The 21,737-nt window shown below is 43.3% G+C and overlaps 3 protein-coding genes across 6 annotated transcripts; 2 read left to right on the forward strand and 1 right to left on the reverse strand.

Moving 5' to 3' along the window:
- Positions 1-59: 59 nt before the first annotated feature.
- znf185 (zinc finger protein 185 with LIM domain) lies at positions 60-12,603 on the forward strand. 4 transcript variants are annotated; one of them, XM_084009264.1, is made up of 34 exons: positions 61-212; positions 1,098-1,156; positions 1,426-1,543; positions 1,640-1,750; positions 1,841-1,867; positions 1,952-2,008; positions 2,094-2,147; positions 2,239-2,310; positions 2,408-2,488; positions 2,684-2,737; positions 2,822-2,926; positions 3,007-3,342; positions 3,697-3,762; positions 3,885-3,956; positions 4,217-4,291; positions 4,507-4,581; positions 4,791-4,871; positions 5,211-5,267; positions 5,416-5,469; positions 5,678-5,731; positions 6,857-6,907; positions 7,015-7,059; positions 7,287-7,334; positions 7,873-7,938; positions 8,070-8,126; positions 8,267-8,326; positions 8,624-8,713; positions 8,965-9,012; positions 9,319-9,354; positions 9,961-10,023; positions 10,132-10,206; positions 10,305-10,370; positions 11,301-11,406; positions 12,032-12,603. In XM_084009264.1, the coding sequence occupies exons 2-34, from the start codon at positions 1,147-1,149 to the stop codon at positions 12,131-12,133; spliced, it is 2,472 nt and encodes an 823-aa protein (XP_083865390.1). In that variant the 5' UTR covers positions 61-212; positions 1,098-1,146; the 3' UTR covers positions 12,134-12,603. The 4 variants fall into 4 exon arrangements, with proteins under 4 accessions (XP_083865392.1, XP_083865393.1, XP_083865390.1 ...); XM_084009265.1 differs by having other exon boundaries at positions 79-221; XM_084009266.1 differs by lacking the exon at positions 5,211-5,267 and having other exon boundaries at positions 60-212.
- Positions 12,604-12,748: 145 nt separating this feature from the next.
- pofut4 (protein O-fucosyltransferase 4) lies at positions 12,749-16,250 on the reverse strand. Its single transcript, XM_084009268.1, has 5 exons — positions 16,088-16,250; positions 15,633-15,971; positions 15,042-15,422; positions 13,737-14,359; positions 12,749-13,569 (listed from the first exon to the last, which is right to left on the reverse strand). The coding sequence occupies exons 1-5, from the start codon at positions 16,088-16,090 to the stop codon at positions 13,419-13,421; spliced, it is 1,497 nt and encodes a 498-aa protein (XP_083865394.1). The 5' UTR covers positions 16,091-16,250; the 3' UTR covers positions 12,749-13,418.
- A 618-nt stretch (positions 16,251-16,868) lies between these two features.
- On the forward strand, positions 16,869-21,117 carry rab9b (RAB9B, member RAS oncogene family). Its single transcript, XM_084010224.1, has 2 exons — positions 16,869-16,949; positions 17,798-21,117. The coding sequence occupies exon 2, from the start codon at positions 17,856-17,858 to the stop codon at positions 18,465-18,467; it is 612 nt and encodes a 203-aa protein (XP_083866350.1). The 5' UTR covers positions 16,869-16,949; positions 17,798-17,855; the 3' UTR covers positions 18,468-21,117.
- Positions 21,118-21,737: the final 620 nt, after the last annotated feature.

Raw genomic sequence — 21,737 nt, forward strand, 5'->3', positions numbered from 1 at the left:
ATGGGTAGGCACGCACGCACGCGCTGCTCCACCCCGCATCTATCTTCCTTGACTGGCTGGACTTGTTCGTGCTCACGCCCGTACCTGGGCGACCGAGACACCTGTCAGATACACTTCCCCTCCGCTCACACCAAAGGGACACAGCAGCCGCACGCTCTCGACTCACCGGGTGGACGTCTCTCTCTCTCTGCTGGATATTAAAGTGAAACCAGGTAAGGCAGGTGTGTTACTCACTTTCAAAACATCTGGATGTATGTCTGCGTTTAGAGCGTCAGTAATTCAGCAGCTGTGAGATGAGAGAGCGTAAAAAGTGATCAATCACGCAGCGTTGAACTGTTGGGTCTAAAGCGTTAACTGGTGGTTGTCACTGTTTGCCCTCTCGTTTTTCTGGGCGTCTCCCTGTCCTGATTGCTCGTCAGTGGACTCGCCTGTCCCGCTCCTCGCTTGTCTTAAGCGCTTTTGCTCTTCATCAATCATTTCCATGTGCTAAACCCAGGATAAATATGCCTTACTGAGCCCTCTGTGTATTTGTTCTGTCGCCAACATTGAGTACAATATCCCCAAGAGATATTGTGGCGACGTTGTATTTGCATTCTGAACATGGCTCCACGGTTTTGCATAAAGCTGTAGGCCTAGTCCGCGCCTACTTTCAGATAAGGGAGTATTTCTTTCCCCTTTGCTCCTCCACTTCCTGGGGAAAGTGGCTTTCCCAACGAGGAGTTTATTGACTGTAAATAAGTGAGGGGTCAACTAATCTGGATGTGTGTTAAAGGTACCAATATATACCCAACCCCATAAATTATAATGTTCAAGTATTATTTTGTATCCAAACACAAATGTTCATATACATATGGAAGTATGCGAGTCCATTTGTATTCAAGCAATGGCAGTATTTTTTTTGGAAAGTGGTAGGACAGGATCATCTGCATGTCTGGAGGATGAGACTGAGGAATGCCTCACAGAGCACATGTTCATCGGGTGGGAACAGAGTGTGGGAAGGATACTTTTTTTTAGGCTGTGTCATAATAAATTGACATTTCCTGCAAATTCTCACTGGTTTTCATGTATTTTTATTATTATTATTATTTTCATTGCAGGAAGCGTGTTGAGAACGGAACAAAGAAGATAGAAGCCTCCAGAGCAAGCATGTCAAAAGGTGAGTAGGCGTTTCCTCCAATAAAAGTGGAATGCATCCGGCGGAGACTCATTTCTGATCTTCTGTCATCGCTTTGATTTAATACAAAAAATAAATGCTTGATTTTGTATGTGTGTATGTGTGTGTGTGTATTTGTATGTGTTGGGCCAAAGGGAACTGAATAACACGCGTTATCAAGCACGCAGTGATTACGATGTCATTACTATTCAGTGTGTGTAATCTCTCAGATGGTGTGTGGGTATGTAACATTGCACATGTCGGTGTCTCAGAGGGGAAAAAGGAAGCCGTGTTCCTTACCACCAAAGTGCGGGCCAAGCTGAAGGGAGACGGCAGCTGGTTGCAGCGCAGCATCGATGCTGAGACTGAAGCGGAAAAAGAGAAGCCATGGTGAGTGTGTTAAATGGGGGGTTCTGTCCCGTATCGTCCATGACTCACTTGAATAGACACACAAAAAAACACAAAGTTCCCTGTGAAAACATGCAGGCTAGCAGAAGTGAGGGCCAGACGGGTGAACGGAGCCACGGTTGAGACCAGTCCGGGGTCGTCGTCACCAACGGCATCCACTCCGTCTCCCACCAAGACCGATGCTGAAAGGTAAACGCAGGTTTCTAATGTCACAGTCGGTTTGGAAACCTCCCACAAAACATGCTTGTGCTGATAACGATTCTCCTTTTTTAAATTAAGAGCACCATCGTCAGGATTCATCATCAGGTAAGCAATGAAAAACGGCACCAAATGGGGATTTTTTTGTTATTGAAACAAAGGTTACATTCCAATTTTTTGTTATTCCTTCAGAGGTATTTTCACCAAACTAGACAAGCCTGCTTCATCCTCAACAACTAACGGCGTTAGGTAACGGCCCCTCTTATATGGATAAGCAGAAATAAAAAGTGATGAGATATTCCCACATTAATGTCACCTGTTTTTTTTTATACAGTCAAACATCGACACAATTCACCAAAAAACCCTCAGAGAGCAGCTACAAGAAACTGTAAGCACACATATCAGACCCCCATTTGACCGCTGGCGGCTCAGTGAAGACGTGTTTCCATGAGGTGTGTGTGTGTTTGTCTGTTCCTTAGAGCCCCCTACACCACGAAGCCCACGCCAGAGAACCAGGACGACCAGCTTAGCACGGAGGAGCAGGAGAAACGGTGCGACTCGCCTTCGCGCAGTAGAGCGCCATCCAATTTGAACTCGCATGCCCCGCGAAAGAGATTTAAATTAACATCATAATGACTCATTTCACAGGACGGAGGCAGCCAGCAATGTTCTGAAGAAATCTGCAGGCAGGCAGCGGTCTTATGTGCTCTCTGCTGCTAAGAAATATGAGTACGTCTGTCTTATATCACTCTCCCAACGCTAATCTCAACACTCAGCCTATTCCCAGAATTGAGTAGAAGTGAGAGACATGTTTTTTTTAAAAGCTTACTACGTATTGAGAAATTGTCCTCTTCAGTCACATGAAAAATGTTTTAGATATTTATGGAGGAGTTTATGAAAACTTGTTTGTTTTAAACACTTCAGATCTCAAGAGAACGCCTCATCGGTCAACACCAGCCCAGCATTTGTAGCTAGAAGGTAAATGCTCCTTGTCTAAAACAAAATGTTAAATGTTACTCTGTGTGTCAATGCGTTCATGTGTGCTTGGCTACAAATGTGCAGGGTGGAGATTAGCGATGATGATGAGAGCTCCGCGACTCCGGCGCCTGCCCCCTCCCTCGCCGTCCCCATCACATCTGTCGCCTCCGAGCCCGAACCACAGAAAACGTAAATCCTGTGCCTAGTTATCTATTTCCAGCGCAACAAGTGCTGTTTCTGATATTCATTCATCACCTGTGTGTTCACAGAGCCAGCACCACTGTAGAGACGGCTGCCAATGAGACGGCTGCCAATGAGCCGGTGGCACCGAAGGTGGAGGAGGAGGCCGCCCCCGAGGATGAGGATGAGGATGACCCCCCTCCTGTCCTGTCTGTGACAGTGAAAGACCCATTCGAAGGCATGAAACCAGGGTGCACCAAGGTGGACACTCCTCTCCCTGTGCTCCTCCCCGAGTATGTTCAAGCCGTCTGTACAGAACCAGAACCTGAAGACACCCCTCTGGTTGACCTCGCCCCGGTTTCGACATCCCCGATTCCTCCTGCCCCTACTTCACCCCTCCCACCAAAACCGCTTCCAAAGCCACGGTCAGATTTCCACTCATATTTTAGTTGCTTTTACGACTACATATATTTCACACCTTCAGTTGCTAATAACTTTGTATGTCATAATGTGATAATATACATTTTAGCTTAAGCAAATTATCTGACTACTTCCACCTGCTGCAAAGTCTTAGTAACAGCGTGGTAGTAAGCCTCAAACATCCACATAATGTCTGCCCAGATTTATTTATTTTTCTTCAATAATAGCATTAATCTTTATCATAACTCCTCGGCTGAATGAGCCTTCATGTGGTTTTCTTTGTGCGTGTTTGCGTCCTTTTCACACACGATGTGACTGAAAGCTGGAATGTCCTGTTTGTTCTCCATCTATTTCCACAGCTCCAATGTTGACACGCTCGCCGCCCTCTCCGACACGCTCATCTCTTTCGACACAAGTTCACCCAGGTACTTGAAGAAAAAAAAATGATTGAAGCAGCAGAAACCAATATGGGGGAAAAAAATAAGAAAAGATTATCACATTCGTGCCTCCAGCCTGATCTGATAATAAGTGCTTATTTCCTCTCCAGCTTTAATGATGACGAGCCAGCGTTGGCGGAGGAAGAAGGAAGCTCAGCGGACAGTCGCGCCGCAGAGGACGGGTATAAAAACTGACAACTTCCTCATTTGTGTCATAGCAGGGTTGGCAAAGAAAAAAGAGATAACGTCTAACTGCCACTGGGCTCACCTCAGAGTAATCACACAATAACCCACATCCCAATTTCAGGACTACCTCACTCGAGAGGGTGTCCCGAATTAGACTTGATTAAATGTGCTACTTAGAAATGTAATATAGAGACTCGTGCGTTTGTGCGTGCCAAAGCAGGTGCACTCATATTTGTTTTCTTCCCGCTGTCTGCAGTGTTGAACAGGAGCCAGAGCCGGAGCTTAGCAACTGTATACCAATGACAGCCGATCTCCTGGCTCTCACTGATGGGTTTGTTTAAAAATACATTGCCATTTTGAAGCAATCCTCACATTGGTAAAAAAAATCTCCCCACAAGGTGGCAGTGTTGGACCTCCAATGCTCGCCCTCTTCTCAACCTCAAGTGGCCTCTTCTTGCCCTGAAATCTCCTCTGAATCGTAAAATCCCCTTTGTTCATCTCCATCTTCTCCACTTCCTTCTTCCTCTCATCCTTCCGCCTCCGCAGTCCAGACGAGTCAGCAGAGCCCGTTCCCCCCAGCCCGGGACGCTGGAGTCAGGATCTGCTCAGCGGACTAGACAGGTACAGGAAGACAGCGCTTTTCCCACCCAAGCCCCAAATACGGAAATTTGTTATGCGAATAATTATCCTTTCATCAGTAGAAAAATCAATAGCTCCCTCGTCAGGAGCAAGCAAGAGGCATTACCTCAAATTACTTTGCCAGAGATGCAATTTCGAAAGGGGAGCGTGTGCACAGCGTGTATTTGACTTTTTATATCCCATCTCATTAGTGAGTCCAACCCAGTGCAGACCAGTGGTGCCCTGGATCTCCTGGCTGACGATGTCATTCCCATCAACACGGAGGCTCGCAGGTGAGAACGAGACAGATCCCCATCTCTCCCTCCCATGTATCCCATTAATTCCTATCGCTGCAGATGAAGGGGCCAATCGTCCCAGAGGTGTAAGATTTTTATTTTTTTTAATAAACCCCATCTGCTTGGAGTTTGATCCATAAATCAGGGCCTCCTCCACTTCCAGCGTTCTATTTTAACCCCGGCACCGACGTTAGATAGAAACAAAGTCGCAGATTCCTGAAGCGACTGAGTAATGCTTTGAAACAGAAAGGCTACATCTTATCTGCGGCGGCGACTGAAAATAGAGGAGAATGTTCTGTACTGATTAGTATTGCGGCTTTGTTTTGTCTCCGCCAGCCCCGGCACGCTGCGAGAGGAGACGCAGACAGATGAAACAGCCAAAAACCCACAAAGGTAGAAGGAGATGACAGGCCGCTCTTAAACAATTATCTATCTATGCAGAGCTTTTCCTCGCTAAGAAATGCATTCTATCCTGATATGACTTGTAATGATTTAGACTAACTCTTGCATGCAACCATGCTGTGTTCCTCTGCCCCGCCAGCATCACGGAGACAGTCACTATAACCACGGAAACTGTGATCATTACTGACAAAAGGTACGAGCAGAAGTCTCTTCCGTACGACATTCAGATGGTTTTCGTGCTTGTTAAATAGTTCAGTGGGTTTCAAGCTTTTCTAATGGACCGGCATTGTAAATAGTGTATGAGAAGAAGCATGCTTACCTTTACTTGCCCCCTTTTCCCTTCCCATCATGCCATTCATCCTTACTACCCTCCTTACTTTTACTATCTCGCCTCCATGCAGCCAAGAGGACAATGCAGACCCATGGAGCTCCACTGTGACAGTCACTGAATCCAGGTATTTACCGCCGTGTCACATATGGGCGAGGGCTCTGAGATGCTGGTGTTAAAGTTTACACAATATGTATTTAAATGTTTTTAGAATCCTCCGCTGACACTGAGACAGATATATCATTACAAGAGAGTTACGACAGCCTATAATGCACACGATAAAAATGTAATTTGAAATATATTGATAAGAGATAAGATAAGTTGCTTAAAAAAGTGATTACATTGTAAAGTGGATTCTAATTTTAATTGAATAGGCAAATATTGGTTGAAGTGATTGATCAAATTAATCTTTTCGAAAAATATTTATTGTTGGTAAAAAAACAACAACCTCGGTACAGATGGTAAATATGACGGAGTATTCGGGCCAGACTACAAGAAAAAAATATATAAATTTTTTTTAAATTACGAGAATAAAGTCATAATATTAGGTCTACGAGAATGAAGTCGTAACATTACGAGAAAAAAGTCATATTATTACGAGAATAAAGTCGTAATATTATGACTTTTTTCTCGTAATGTTACGACTTTATTCTCGTAATTAAAAAAAAAAAAAATTCTCTTAGTCCGGCTCTAATACTCCGTCGTAAGTAAAGGCAGAGTTGGTCATTTGGAAAAACCACAGAGACCGAAAAAAAGCCCCGCCCCCTTAGTTCAGAGACAAGTGGGCCCAAACAGGAAGTAAGCATTTACAGACAGGCGGGCCATCCAATTATTTTCTCCGGGCCGACTTTTTTGATTGGACGGCCACAGGTGAGATTTTTATGTCAGAGCATTTAATTTATTCATTGCTATCTGTATGATACGAGGATTTCAATAGATTAAACTACTCAACCTTTAATGTTAATGAGCTGTTCAGTTTTTAGTAATTGGCATAGACAGAAGTCAACTAGTTTAAGGTGAAGAAAACCCGAAATAGGCTGTTTTTTTTTGCCATTCAGCAGCGGAACAGTCTCTCCATTCGTCAAAGACATCCAGATTTTTGATTGTGATTGGGTTTGGCTCCCGTGTTTCTGTTTACCATTCAAACTGCATTAAATCTTTCCATTATGAGTCAATGTGATCGGAATACCTCCGACACAAGACGGGCCGTGCTGACAATTGAGAGTGAAATCAGTGTGAAATTGTTTTTCAGCTCGGCTGATCCGTTTGATCCATATCCGATAGGGACCACATCCTCTAACAGGTAATCATATTGGTTCGGAGCTGTGACTGTTTCGCAGCCAGCCAGATAGCATCTCGGCATGCATAATGCAGCAGTTTCTGATTATGAGCCACTTTTCTCTATTGCAGCTCCTCCGACCTGCTCCAGCCTCTCTCTGATATTTCCATCAAGAGGTACTGGAATGATAATGCCCTTTCCCCTCTTCCTGTATTGTAACTGCTGTTTGTAGCACGGATGCTATCACGGCGCTACATAATATCATAGCAGCTACAACTGCGTCCCTTTGTTGGTTATTGCAATAATTTGTATTCATAATCGGCGGGTATCGTACTAGACACACTACGCCATGTCGATACTTTTATGTTGATTTCATTTTTCAAAATGATTGTTATTCCCTCAGTGTGTCATCTACGTACATGGAGAACAAAGAGCCAAGTCCAGAAACCAAGTAAGTAGCAATTGTTAGGTGCACTTCACTTGATAGTTAGATTGATCACAGAGATGTTTTCTATAGCCAATAACAAAAAAAACTGTTATTTTATTATTTATAAATGTATTTATTTATGATTTAGTCATAAAATAGTTTTTAAAAAGGCAAAAATAGATGCTTTAGATTGCTTATTTTCTTACATTTTTAGAAGCTGCAACTCAGAAATGTTTTGGTATTTTTGTTTGATAAATCTAATAATAATAAATCTAATAATTTTTATTATACTAAAGTTGTAAAAATATCTTTATACTAGTACATACTTTATACTTGTGTGACAGTGACTTGTTCCCCATTTGCACCTGTAGTTTTTTAAAAGTATGATTGGGGCATATTATGGCTTCATTAGAGTTGAGCGATGACAACGGGCCACAAAGGTCCCCAGCTGGACTCCGGGGACATCGCGGTTCATAGTCGGCTCTTTAAACCCCCAGCGGCACACTATTTCCTGAAATCCTCCCATTTATTTGATGGTTTTATTCCCCTCTGCGTTCTACAGTATGAGCAGTAATGCGTTGGAATCCCTCGCAGACAACGTCATCCCCATCAGCACCGACACCACGAGGTATTAAACTGATCTCGATGCATAATCGTGTTACGGATGTGAGATGGAGACATGCAGTGAAAGTGCACACATTACCCGTCTAACGTGCTTGTATGTCATAACGCCTGCACCCTCCCTCTCTCTCGCTGCAGCCTCAGCTCTCATCGGTCCTGGGCACGCACGTGGGAAACCAGCCCACCTCAGGAGAGGTGATGAAGCGTTTTGATTTACTCTTACACCTCCACACAATGCAGTCCACTATATGTATGTTTCATACATCTACAAGCACCCATCCGTGTCCATTATGTGCTAAAAGCCTTTCAATGTATATCCTCCCCCCCCCTCTCAGCCAAGAAGCTGCACCAGGAGGCCAAACTGAAGAGCAGACGCTGGTCAGGTTCGAGAGAAAGTAAGTCACTGTTTTTTTCTCCCTTTTTATTAAAAGCCCCGTGTGCGTATCTGCTCCTTTTATTCCCATAACCTCCTTCCCTTTCACTGGGGCGAAGTAACTAGGCTTTTGCAGCATCTACTCATTGAGCCAGAAAACATTGTGCACTGATGCTGATGAAAATAGGTCAGACATATATTTGTTACAACTTTTCCTCCCAACTAAACAGATCCTCTTCCAGGCTTTTTTTCTTTTTTCTTTGTACAATATGAGAGTGAATTAGTCCTCCGCTAAGTCATGTCTTCTTTTGTGCTCTAGGTCTTCTGAGGATGACTCCCCGTGGGACAGGTGGACATCCCCCACCGTCTATACTGTCACTACAGAAGAGGAGGAAGACGAGGAGGAGAGGTAACTCCACTGTGACTGGGCTCATTAAATACATATTAAAGCACTTTCACATTTTCAGCAGAAAGTCAAAGATCCAGTGCCTGTCAACCGTTTAATTGAAAGCAAGCCTCATAAGTCGAAACTTCCTCACAGCTTTTGTCTGAGAATAATCAGCCCTTCTCAACTATTTTCTTTTCTTTAAATATACTTTTTCACCAGTACTTCCAGACTTTTTATAAAGCAGAAATATCCTCTTGTTTGTCCCCTTGTAGCCCCGAGCACACGCAGACGGAGACGATCACAACCATCACCACCATCAGGTTTGAATGATTGGATTTGATTCTTATGATAAAATAAATGGGGGAGATTGGAAGGAACTGAGAGCGTGAGAAGCATGCCAGTGATGTTTACCATTACACTGCACGGGGAGGAGGCAACGCTGCAGTAAAATAAAAAAAGAGATCACACCTGGTCAATAAATCCTGACCCCTCAGGAGCTGTGAGTCAGAAACATCAGCCTCATACGCTTAGAAAAACTGCAGAACTCCTGCTAACTGGATAGAGTCCAGCTCGTTGGCTGCTCCAGCCTACACTCAAACCCTAATATAGGTTTCTTTACATTCCAGGGAGATGCACAGTGATCCAGAGCCCACTATGGATCGGTGAGTGTTATTTTTAACAGTCTGTTGATTTTCTTACATTTGTAAAGACTCCTTTAAACCAGATTTTTTTAAAGCATGGATGTTAAATTGATTTAAAATAAAACACACATCTAATATTTAGGTGATCTTGGCTCGTTTTCCACCCTCACCTACCAGATTTGCTTTCCCCCTCTGTGTTTGTAACAGCTTTCTTAGTTAGCGGCTGAGAGATTTATGCCAAACCCCCATGGGAACGCAGCTGTAGCCGCTTAATTCTGCAGTCTAACGTCTAAAGTTACCTGCAACCGCCGCATGATATCCTGGTTAGACAGACTCCCGACTATTATTTAAGTTAAAGGGCAAGATCTGCTCTCTCATTGTCATTCAATTTGCCCTCATTTCCTTCCCTCTAATTACCAGTCTCCAGATGTCAGATTAATGATGTGTATTAGAGATGTCCTTTTGTCAAATCACAGCCCGTTAAACAGCACGCCATTAACAAGCGCTGGCAGAAAATGATTACCTCCTGAGTTACATTTGACAGATGTAGTCCCACTGTATAAGCCATCACACTGCTGTCGCCAGTGAGTGAGAGATGAGGCTAACGCCGCTGCACTCTGTCTCCAGTTATGAAACCTATTCCAGGGCCGAGACAGTAGAAGTCAAAACGCCAGAACCCGAGGCCAAAAAGTGAGTTTTTTTTAATCATTTTTTTAAGGCTTTTAAGTGAAAGTGACAGCTTATATTTTAACTATGCATATTAACTCACTCCTTCCTTTTTATCTGCTCCTGTTCAAGGGGGTTTGTCTACGTGAAGGAGTACGTCAATGCAACAGAGTTATCCTTGCATAACGTCAGGGACGAACCCAACGGGTAAGACAATTATTTACACAATAATGATTAAAAGCAAATACTGCTGAATAAACCTCCCGGCACTGCTCTTATTATGTCTTTTTCTTTTTTTTTCATAGTATGTCAGATTATTTGACATCAAGCTCCACCGGTTACTCTTACAGCAGCCCCTCCACTTACTCCAGGTAATGACACAATTATCTTAATTATGATTAAACCAGCTATAAGTCTGAACCAGCTGCTTTCAACTCTTTACATTACATTTCAACTGCATTTATAAATGTCTTTTTAACTGGCTGTTCACCTTCATTTAATGCTTACACTTCAAACCTTTCAGATCTTCTCTTTTGGGGGAAAAAAACAGAAAAAAAACAACCTTTAGCTCTTCTGAGAACGTCCTCTTGTCTTACACAAGTTACTTTAACAGCTTTCAGTTACACTTCAGTCGACACCTCAACTCACAACTTTCACGATGCTATGTTTGGAGGAATTTGATCGGTGAAAAGATGAGCTCAGGACGTTCTCTGGGTGTGTTAAAAGCCAAGCAGCTGGTTGATTGATGTCACGATATTACTGGTTGCTACTAGCGTATGAAAGCATGCAACATATTTTGTTTTTAAAGAAGAAATGATCTTGGATTTTGAGTTAAAAAATACCAAATTTTCTTTTTTCAGCATGTGTTGTTGTAATAGGTGTCACAATTTGGCCGTGGATGTGATCTAAAAGGGTTTTCATTTCAACTTTAAGAGTGTGTTTTACTTTTCTAGTTGTTGTTTCTGTAGCGGGTCAGATTATTTGAGGTTTCTCACAGCATCTCCTCCACTTACACCATTCCCTAACCCGTTTTAAACCAGCTGTAAGCCGTTCTCCCCCTGCTTTGTTATTCCCAGTTCTGCCGAATCTCAATATGGGTAAGCAGTAGGTGCAGACATTCCACCAAGCCTGCTCTTTAGGAGGCAAAGCGGGACATCACAGGATGATTTACACGTATTACATTTCCTTGCAGAGGACAGAAATGGTTGCAGGTTATTTACCAGACAGAGCTGCTGCCGTCGCGTGAGAGCTGCTCGAGTCAGCGGCCGAAATAACGTGTCTGAATGGCTGTGTCTCCCCAGTGGCCCGCTGTCATCCTCCTGTAACTTCTGCGGACAGCTAGTGGGGAACGATGCCAAGATCACCATCGAGCACCTCAATATCAACTGCCACCCCAGCTGCTTCCAGGTAGAGTTCACCGCTCCGCTCAGAAACATGTCAGCTGAGGACACAATCAGATATTTAGTTTGTTGAAGGGATGAATCTGCATGAAGTGAGCTTCTGTTCCTCTTCAAAGAATAGTTTGGTAAATGTTTATTCTCTTTTTATAGAGTTAGATGAGAAGATTGACACTGCTCTCGAATGTCTGGAGGGTAAATATGATGTTACAGGCATCAGCCAGTTAGAACTAAACGCTGGAAATATCCGTCGTTCATGAATCTGCCTACCAACAGCTCTAATAAAAGCTTTAATCCAACACGTTCCTGCCACCTTTCCCCATCTTTATGCTAAGCTACGCTAACTAGTTGCTGGCTGTAGCTTCTTAAGAGACAGACATGACATCTTCTCATCTAATTCATGGCAAAACAGCCAATAAATGCAATTTCACAAACTACTCCTTTAATATTTTTTTATCATAATTTAAATATGTTCCTTCAAATAAACATTTTAGCTTTTACATATTGAGTACAAATCAAAGGTTTACGTGTGTTTTTAAAGCATTGTATACTATGGATGAAGGAACAGTAAAATAATGAGTTTTTAAAGGATAACATTTTCTCCTAACATTGTCTCAACATCCCATTTCTTCCAGTGCGGCGTGTGCAGCAAACCAATGGGAGACCTTCTCGACAGTATGTTCCTACACGGTGGCAAAGTCCACTGCGAGACCTGCTACAGCAAAGCCTTGGACTAATTATCAAACTTCTTCTGCAGCCTCTTATCCTCGTCCCATTCTCGTAATGTTCATTTGCATATAAAGTGAAAATTCTGGTCTTTCAGCTAGTTTAGAATGTTTGAACTCAGGAATGATGTGGTTTAGGGTGATCAAAAGGCCATTATGGTGAGCAACGTGACTATTTAACGTTGATTCGAAACATAAGGTTAAATTTCCATCTTCTCAAACATGTTAAACAAGCTTGTGTTTTTCCTGGTGGTGAAAGCTGTACCTGCCTCAGTCGACTATGAAGGATATATGTATGAGCAACAGACTAATACTGGCAAGTGGGATACAACATAATAATTAAGCAACAGCAGTTATGCAAGAAAATGACTTTATTACAAAATGTGTTCTTCTTCTTTTTTCTCTTCTTGATACAAAATAGTGTGTAAACATTTGTGATGCTTTGTTAAAAAATAAAACGATTTTTATAGTCCTGTTATAAATAGGGGATTCAATGACTGTTATGGCGTTTCAAGGAGTTACACGTTTTAGAAAAAGCATGATTAAAAAGTATTGCACTTAAATATGTTATCTTAGCATCGTGTAACAGAAAACGGGAGAATATTATAAAGTATCTGCAGAAGAAATTCATTAGACGAGCAGCTCCTGGGGACTACTTTGCGAAAGCGGTGATGAATTCCCGCCGGGGACTTGTGCTTCACTTTACATTTGCCTTTCTCCACTCGGTGGCGAAATAATATTTTCCTTGCATAGTCACTTAACATAGCCGTGTACATAAATGCCACTTCAGCCTATAACCATCAGCTACCTGCTAAGGAACTGTAAAGAAGCGAATGCACTCCATTGGCTACTGTCTTGATGGTCTTCACACACAGTTAGCCACCGCTCCCTTGGCTCTGCACCCAGTCCAATGAAAATCTGCCTCCCATGAGAATGCGCCTCTGTGGAACAACTGCACTGCATGCAGTTAATGTTAACAAAGCAAGGCGGTGTAAGGGCAACGACGGCACCTCACTTCTAGTGATAAAACAACTCGGGAAATATGAGCATACAGAACATTATTTTCCCATTACTGGACTTGGGATAAAGGACGAACCTATCGTGTCAGCTGAACACAATATCAAAAATCTATTATTCTACAACTAAATTGCTCATAAGGCTAAAGGAGTTTTTGGCTCAGGTGCAAAAGTAATTCCGCTTCATTCCCTCATTTAAAAACGGAGGGGGATGCGTAATGTGGGACACCTCTGTAATCCTGGACATGCTTCAGCATCCTCTGCTTGGTCCGAGGCCCGTGTCAGTGTTTTCCTCTGGCTCTGCTCACAGCGATGTTTTGGATGTGCTTCCACAGCAGCGAAGGGTCTGACTCGTTATGTCTTATCAGAGACTCCAGCCCCTCTGCTTGGTCCAGACTCTGCCAGTAATCCTGAGGCCATATTTGCAGCCATCTGCCGACAGATATACGAACAGATTAGGCTCATCACGGAGGATATTTTAATTAGACTATTAAAATAGACTGATGTCTCTCCCCTCGGGACACTGTTATTCACATTAAAAGTACAGAAAGTAGCACATTTCACACCTGGCACGGTGAATACTTGTTGGACAAACTCACCCATCATCTGCAGGTAAGTCTTTGACATCGCCGTACCCGGGGCCGGGCAGAGGGCAACCCATGTGAGAGTTGTTGGCCATTTTAGGCCGAGGAGGTGGATTCTTCTTCGGCGCTTTCCTGTACGCTCGTTCTGCCGCCAGTCGTGCGTTCTCCTGGTCGCACACGTAACACTCAAATCCATTCAGGTAGTTGGGTTTGCTCATGTCGTTGACCCCCCACTCCCGGGTCCTCAGACCCTCCAGCAAACGAGTGTTGGTCACTCGGCTGGGGTTCTTGAACTCTAAATATTTAGCGTAGTCATCGTCGTTCTCGTCGAGGCGTTTGAGGAAGTCGGCGAGAGCTTTCGGCGAGGGGAAGTCATCTATGATGATGGCCGAGTGGTCGTTGGGCATCCAGTCGGCCACCGGCGAGGAGCCTCGATAGACGGGCACGCAGCCCTGATGGAGAGGCCGCCACAGCTTCTCCGTCATGTAATCTGGACACAGGGCGTTCTCCAGCGCCAGGTGGAACTTGTAGCGTGCGACAAAATTCATAAAGCTGGCCTCCTCGCCAGTCGCCGTGGCCGTGTCCTCCAGATGTTCAGGCAGAGGTTTGTTGTTCAAGCATTTCCCGTAAGAGTCCACCTTCAGAGAGAAAAATAATGAGTGAGACAGAGAGAGATGGGAGGGCATACTCAGGAAACCTTTGGGAGAATTTAATGTGATCCTGGCACAGTTTCAATGGTCTACATTTTTCATAAAACCCTGATTAGACATTTTTAATTTTACTCAAACTCTTTAATTCCTGACGGGGATTTACAAACATCACACTGATGGATACGTTTTCAGAGCACTTACAGAGGCGTTACTGCAGTCACTCGCATGAGGATTAATGGATTTGAGCTACTAACTAAGTGAAACGAGGAAGACGCCAAGCTACAGATGTTCAGTGCGTGGGATCCAGTCCATGTTTATCGTAAAGAATGGCCATGGAAGGGTTTATAACTGAGGAGACTGGTGAAAAACGGTGCTCAGCGAGCAGAAATGTGTCCATACATCTGTGCAGAACAGGTGCAGAGGGCCTAACAAGACAATTAAAAAATAAGAAAAGACGATGCTCTTTGAGAGCAAATGTTGGGAGGATGAGCGTGAACCAAATAATACATCAACAAGTCACACTTAAAATAAAATATACGGATTGTGGAACTATAATTCCTCCTCGGTTCTAATTTCTGGGAAATTGCAGCTCACTGTGCAGCATACTAAACTGGAGACGGCAAGGATCTTTGTCCAAATGGCCCTGAAAGATAGCTGCTGTGTAAAGTACCTGAATGTACTTCATGAGCTCCTGGACATATCTGTTCCTGTCTGATGGCACGTCGCAGTGGGACTGCATGTAGAGGACGGGAGCCAGGCCCCCCCTCCTCAGCCGGTTCTTCTCCTCCAGGGACACGACCGCGGGCTCCAGCAAGTACTCCAACGAGGGCAGCCACTGCAGGGTGAGGGGATAGTCGGACTCCCTGCGGAACGTGGCCGTGTAGTTGAACAGCCTGACTCCCGGTCCGTGGGACAGGATGTAGTTATTCATGGGTGACTCTTCGTGGAACAGTGCCCACGTCTGGTGGCGGAGGCGAGGGAGCGGCGCCTCATACGCCCGAAAGTCTGTTCCATAAAAGATGATGGATGCCGTCCGCTTGTACAGCTGGACCTTTCAAGATCAAACTCAAGATTACTGGCAGCCATAAAAACGTTGGAGGATTATTATTATTAATGGAAGCAAGCATATCTCTTGGTCTAAGTTTCATTTATATATATATATATATATATATATATATATATATATATATATATATATATATATATATATATATATATATATATATATATATATATCTCCATCCATCCATCTCTCTGGTACCTTCCGGTTGCTTGTGGCCAGGCAGGAGGATGTTGCACAGTCGATGCGTTCAGAGTCACCAGGGAAATGTGGGAAGAGTCCACCACTCCACCAGAGGAGAATGGGCAGCTCCTTGTTGCTGCGATGGTCACTGTTGCCAGGTCCACTGTACGAACTGATGGAGGCAAACTCCATCCCTGACAAAGCACTCTGGGGCTGAAAGGCTCCTCGGTCCACCGCATCCAAGTCCTCCAGGGCGAGTTGATCATCTGGAAAGGAGGCAAAGGAGACCCAGACCCAGCACAGCACGCCAAACAGCCCCAGACACGCGCAGGGCACCAGCCTGCCCCTACCCGCCATCTGCAAGGTCGAATAGAACAGAAAACACACTTAACTCAGATACAATCCACTTTCTCATGCAAGTAATTCAACAGACAGTTGCAATAGTGACTACAAACATGTCTACGGTTTCCTACCATCACCACTTCAGTAAACACATGAAGGAGCGTCTTTCTCGGTTCTTCACGCCGAAGACATACAGCTTGTTCCCCGTGTGAGCTTGTTTAGAGGAGCGCTGATGACCAAAGTGTAGCTTGGTAAACCAACGGTTCAGGGGGAATAAACACAGCCGGATTCTCCTACGTTTCTGTTTTTCTTCTTCGTGAGGTCTCAAAATAACCCAATCTGCACACCGCACGCCACCTACAGTCCGGAGTGTGTATTGTGTAAAACACATTCCACTAGAATATGCACATTAAACAAAAATATTCTTATAGTAAATACATAATAAATAGCCTACTTCATACAGAAACAATACATGATTCAAATATAATCTCCTATACTAATATAAAATACCAGAATACATTTATGCTAGAGTAGAGTAACATCCATAGAAGTAAATGTAAGAAGCCTCTGGTTTAAAAAAAGTATCATCATTGTTATCATCAGTGTTATTCAATATAATTATGTATTAAGTTTAGGTGGAATTAATGTTGGGTAGTTTATACATTATGTTAATACATTATATTTTGTTCAATCCAATGTTTATTTTGCAATTGATCTTAATCTGCGAAGTGACGTATAACAACAGAGAAATACTCAAGTGTAGTACTTGGACCTCAAAGTGTACTTTGCACAGTAACCACACTTCACAGTAGTGATACCTTGTTGACATGATTTATCCTTGAAGTGAACTTTACGGGCTTTAGGACCTCGGTTCGTGTGGGCGGGTATGCGCACGTGCAGCCTCTCGATGGGCTCGCGCACGTCACTACACTCAATCTCAGTCAGATGTAGGGGAGGAGGGCACGCCGCGCAATATCAACTATTGGGAACAGGGTGAGTGAAAAAATATATATTTAAAATATTTATATCCGATGCATTCAGTTGTAGATACGTCACCTCACTGCGGCGCGTGCTCTTTTGTTGCTTTTAAATGTAGTTTTGAGTCGCGTGCGCTGAGGCTAACGGTTAGCCTGGCCAGGATAGAATGTCAACAAGCCACCAGACTAGCCGGCTAGCTTGTCAGTTGGCCGGGAAGCTCTAAGCTAAACCGCTATGCGGTTACTCATTTTTTTTTAGAAGGCTCGTTACCTGTTTTCGGTTCCCTGTTCCCGCACTTTCGCGAGCAGTTTCGCAGACACCGCTCGACGAGGCAGGTTGATCGAAGCTTTAGCCGCCAGTCAAGCTGGTACGTGTTTGTGGTCTGCGCGCAGGTGCAGTAGTCCTCCCCAGAGTCAGACTCGCCCCGTCTGTGGTGCAGGACTTCCTATACACCTGTTATATGTCATGAAAGTAATATCTGTCAAATGAACTAAATGTAAATATCTTAAATGCTGCTATGGCTTGCAAGAACGTGGAGGTTACCTTGGGTCAGTATGAGTGTGTCATGTAGTAAACAACAAGCCTTGTCATCCAGCCCAGACCATCCGGAAGACATGGCGGTCATTCACCCCCGTCATTGTCTCTCCTAAAACTAGTCAAATATTAATCATCTCCCTTTCATTAGTTTCATTAATGTCCCCATAGTTATCTACACTGAAACACGAGCATAGTCAAACCCACAGACTTGTTTGGGTGTTTTCTGAGGATTCAGTATGTTACAGTTTTTATTCCCTGGCAGTGATTTGCGTTTCTTCTTTGATTTTGTAGTATTTTTTTGTTGTTGCGTTTCTTGCTCTTTCTAGGTTAAATTGACCCTGGTCTGCCACCTGGTGTGGAGGCCTTGCTTGGGTGGGAGGAAACATGATGAGTGGAAAGAGCCTGCTCCTGAAGGTGATCCTGCTGGGGGACGGTGGAGTAGGCAAGTCCTCCCTGATGAACCGCTACGTCACGGACCGCTTCGACTCCCAGTCCTTTCACACCATCGGCGTGGAGTTCCTAAACCGGGACTTGGAGGTAGACGGGCGGCTGGTCACTCTTCAGATCTGGGACACAGCAGGCCAGGAGCGCTTCAAGTCTCTGCGCACGCCCTTCTACCGAGGCGCCGACTGCTGCCTGCTCACATTTGCTGTGAACGATCTGCAGAGCTTCCAGAACCTCTGCTGCTGGAAGAAAGAGTTCATGTACTACTCGGATGTTAAAGACCCAGAGCGGTTCCCCTTTGTGGTGCTAGGCAATAAGATAGACATGGAGCAGCGGGAGGTTGGGGAGGACGAAGCACGGGCCTGGTGTGAAGAGAACGGCTGCTGCCCTTACTTCGAGACCAGTGCGAAGGATGACACTAACGTCACAGCTGCGTTCGAGGCAGCTGTCAGGGAGGTACTGGCTGCTGAGGACCAGATTGACCACGCGCTACTGGGTAGTACTATCGATCTCCATGGCAACCGCAAAACCTCCCGCACGTCTTGTTGCTGATGGGTCAGGTGTGAATCCACCTAATCCTAATCTCTATGTCTGAAACTTGCCCATGGCAGTTTTGAAAGCCTCTGAGATATTGTTTATGGTACGCATACTGTAGGTACAAGGTACTGAGTACAATGTCACTAAAAGATAACGTGGATAAGATACAGCTCCTCTGAGGAGGACTGTGTCAAGGATTCAGCTGATGTCAAGGTTGTTCAATTATTGCTCTAATCGAGGCACGGGCCTATGGTACGGCTACACTGTAACAGGCACACTCATCATTTGTACTGTTTGCTTTCAGTAGCGTTGCACAAAAAAAATGCTTCAGCTTTGTCTGCCTATGTGGGACCTATATCAAATAGTGCTTACAGAGCATTTATTTTAAACAAAATGAATAAATTATATTAGTTAAAAACAACGGACAAGAGAATACAACATTCCTCTCTTGAAGAGCACACTCTACCTTTAGCACAGCAACACACAGTCGGTCTTGTAACTGCTCAACAGCCCAGCCACAAGCTGATTTTCCTAGGTTTTTATAGGGATTTTGACACACATTTAACATTTAACATTTTATTTTCTTGTTATCAGACCTCTCAGCAGAAGTGGAGAGCTAATGTTTTTTCTGGACACAATGTCCGTAAGTGACAGTGTTTCAAATGCAGGGAGAAACTATGCATGAGAACAGTCTGATGACCAAGATGATTTTAGGTACGAGGAACTTAAATGATTGTTACTTTCAAAAATCAGCACGACCTTGTTTGACTTCAGTGGGGAGGGAACTGTAAGCTTGGCAGCACCGACTGTGAGCATTTGGGTATGAGCGTTTGCGGTGCCCATATCCGTTTGTCTATTATATGAATTACCACGCACTTGTGTGTAGCTGGAGATGTCAAGTGTACGAGTCAGGCATTATCAGATTATTTCCCCATGATTTATGTACATGGGTCTGTTTACTAAGGTTCAGTGTCTCTTGAAGTTCAAAAACATTACTGCTTTTGCTGCTGTTGTTGATAAACTGCTGTTTCTTTTTCTGTGAAGCACATTTCGATCCTCACGTGTTTATTTTTTCTTACATTGTGGGATATTGTGATTGAAGGGTTGATTTAAGTCTGTTTACCTGATGTAGAGGGGAGGTTATAATTAACAGAATTAATAATAATCTTCTGAATTTTGCCATGCTTGAAATGCTTTGACTGCCTTGTTGATATCATGGCAGGCCTTAACATTCCAGTCCTTTAGCTTTGCCTATTCTGAAGGTCTCCTGCGCTTTACTGACACATTACATACACCTTGTGCTGTCTGTCTGGTTATTCTAGTTCTCCGCTGAATGGGATATAACCTGAGCTCAAGGATAAGGCCATTACTACCGATATGTGCATTGTGCATCACCCCTCCTGTCTATTTATACATACACAGCATTGAGTGAAGCATACAACTGAGTATTCTGACAACTCAGCAATGTTTACTTGTTTTCACTTGGTTGGTACTTTGATTTTAAAGTATTTACATATGGGCTCCCTTTGGTTTTTACTGCTATTGGCCAGAGGGCATTGCCAGTATGGTTAAAAGTAATATCCTGATATTCAATGCTTCAAACTCAAGTTTAACATCTTAATTTTCATCAGTATTTAGATTGCTGCTGGAATAGTATTTTATCTACGCAAACAACTTAACATGTTGCATAAATAAGATCGAATGCTTCATCTCTTGACTGCACAAAGTCACTGCGGTTCTTATTATAATGCGTGATGTTGTGTTTTGTGTTTTTTTTTCTGTTTTGTTGGAAATCTTATGTATTCTCTCTGCCTGAGATTTACCTTTTTGAAGTCAAAATTTGCATCACATTTCAATTTGTGTGCAGACTAATGGTGAACGGTACACAAACTTCACTGTGAAAGTGAACCAAATCCAGTCAGGTAGTCATATTTATTACATGGTTCTTCGGTTTAATGTAGGCTTATAATAAATAACTTTGTTTGTGTGATTACCAACGATGTGTTGAGTACTAATACTCACAGCAGTATGAGACAAACTGTATTAACTGTGAACTGAGTAGGGCATTTTAACTACATTGGGCTGGTAGCCTACATCATTCAAAGCAGAAATGAAGGCGGTCAGCTTATCATTTGTCTGTGTTCACGTTTTCTGGATTAAACAGAATTCTTTCACCTTAACAGTTACATTTTTGTTTTATCCTGTTCAGACAATGTAGCCTATTCCAGTGTTTACCTGAGAACCAGTTGGTACTTAGAAGCTGGTGTCATATAACCATACAGTATGTTCCTCTCATGACGCTGAACCCTGTCTTATTTTATTTTCTTTATGTTGCAGTAATATTTATGAATGTAAAAAAGTAATTTCTTTGGGCTGTTCACATTAATGGCTTATGTAAATTGCAAAAAGGGCATTCATTTTATAATGATGTACAAAATTACACTGAATGTCTGTCTCACCCTCAGTGCTCAACCCATGAGTGTGGTTTAAGCTGTGTGAAAGTTTAGACTGTTCGTCTTGAATATGTATTGATCAAATGGATTACTTCCCTTCCTCCTCTTTTTTGCACTACGGAGGATAAGACTGGTTGTGCCAACATGCTGGCAATGCGGTGACTACTCTCCAGTGCTTGGCTACAAATAAAACATGCAACATACCAAATGGAGACGCTAACTCGTCTGTGGAATTCATTGAAGCGGGGATGCCTTTTAAAAATGACTTTTAAGTTTGAAAACAAAAGCTCTCCGACTATTTTTAAAACTAAAATAGGTCAGTAGAATTAATCGGTAAACCTCGGCTTTCCATCTTTCAGCAGTCGTTTCGCCCTCAAGAATAAGCCCCGATATTTGCAGTAATAAGCAGCAGTGTTAAAATTAGAACTACATTTCTCAGAAAGATCTCAAGTAATACGCAGTTCTTGAATTTAGGCCCCAACATGCATATTTAAAAAAATGTAATGTCATTGAATGACCACGTAGGCGTGGGAACCCAAGAGACAGTCAACACTGTTTATTTCCTCTTCAGTAAAATGATATCAAGCATGCACCGCATACTGTAAAACTCAAATTTCAGACTAAATGCCTGACTTTTCGTAAATATAAATAAAGAGTAGAGCCTTCCAACATTATAGGAAATAAGCAAATTATACTGTTACGGCTCCTAACTGAATTTTACGACTTTAGATATGAATGCACGACAGCCTATATTTTAATGCAAACATCAAAATACTGATGCAATCAATTTTCCAAATACTATCTAGGTGTATGCTTCACAAAACGGTATTAT

The sequence above is a fragment of the Eutrigla gurnardus genome (assembly GCF_963514095.1).
Source record: "Eutrigla gurnardus genome assembly, chromosome: 5".
In the NCBI taxonomy this organism is placed as follows: domain Eukaryota; kingdom Metazoa; phylum Chordata; class Actinopteri; order Perciformes; family Triglidae; genus Eutrigla; species Eutrigla gurnardus.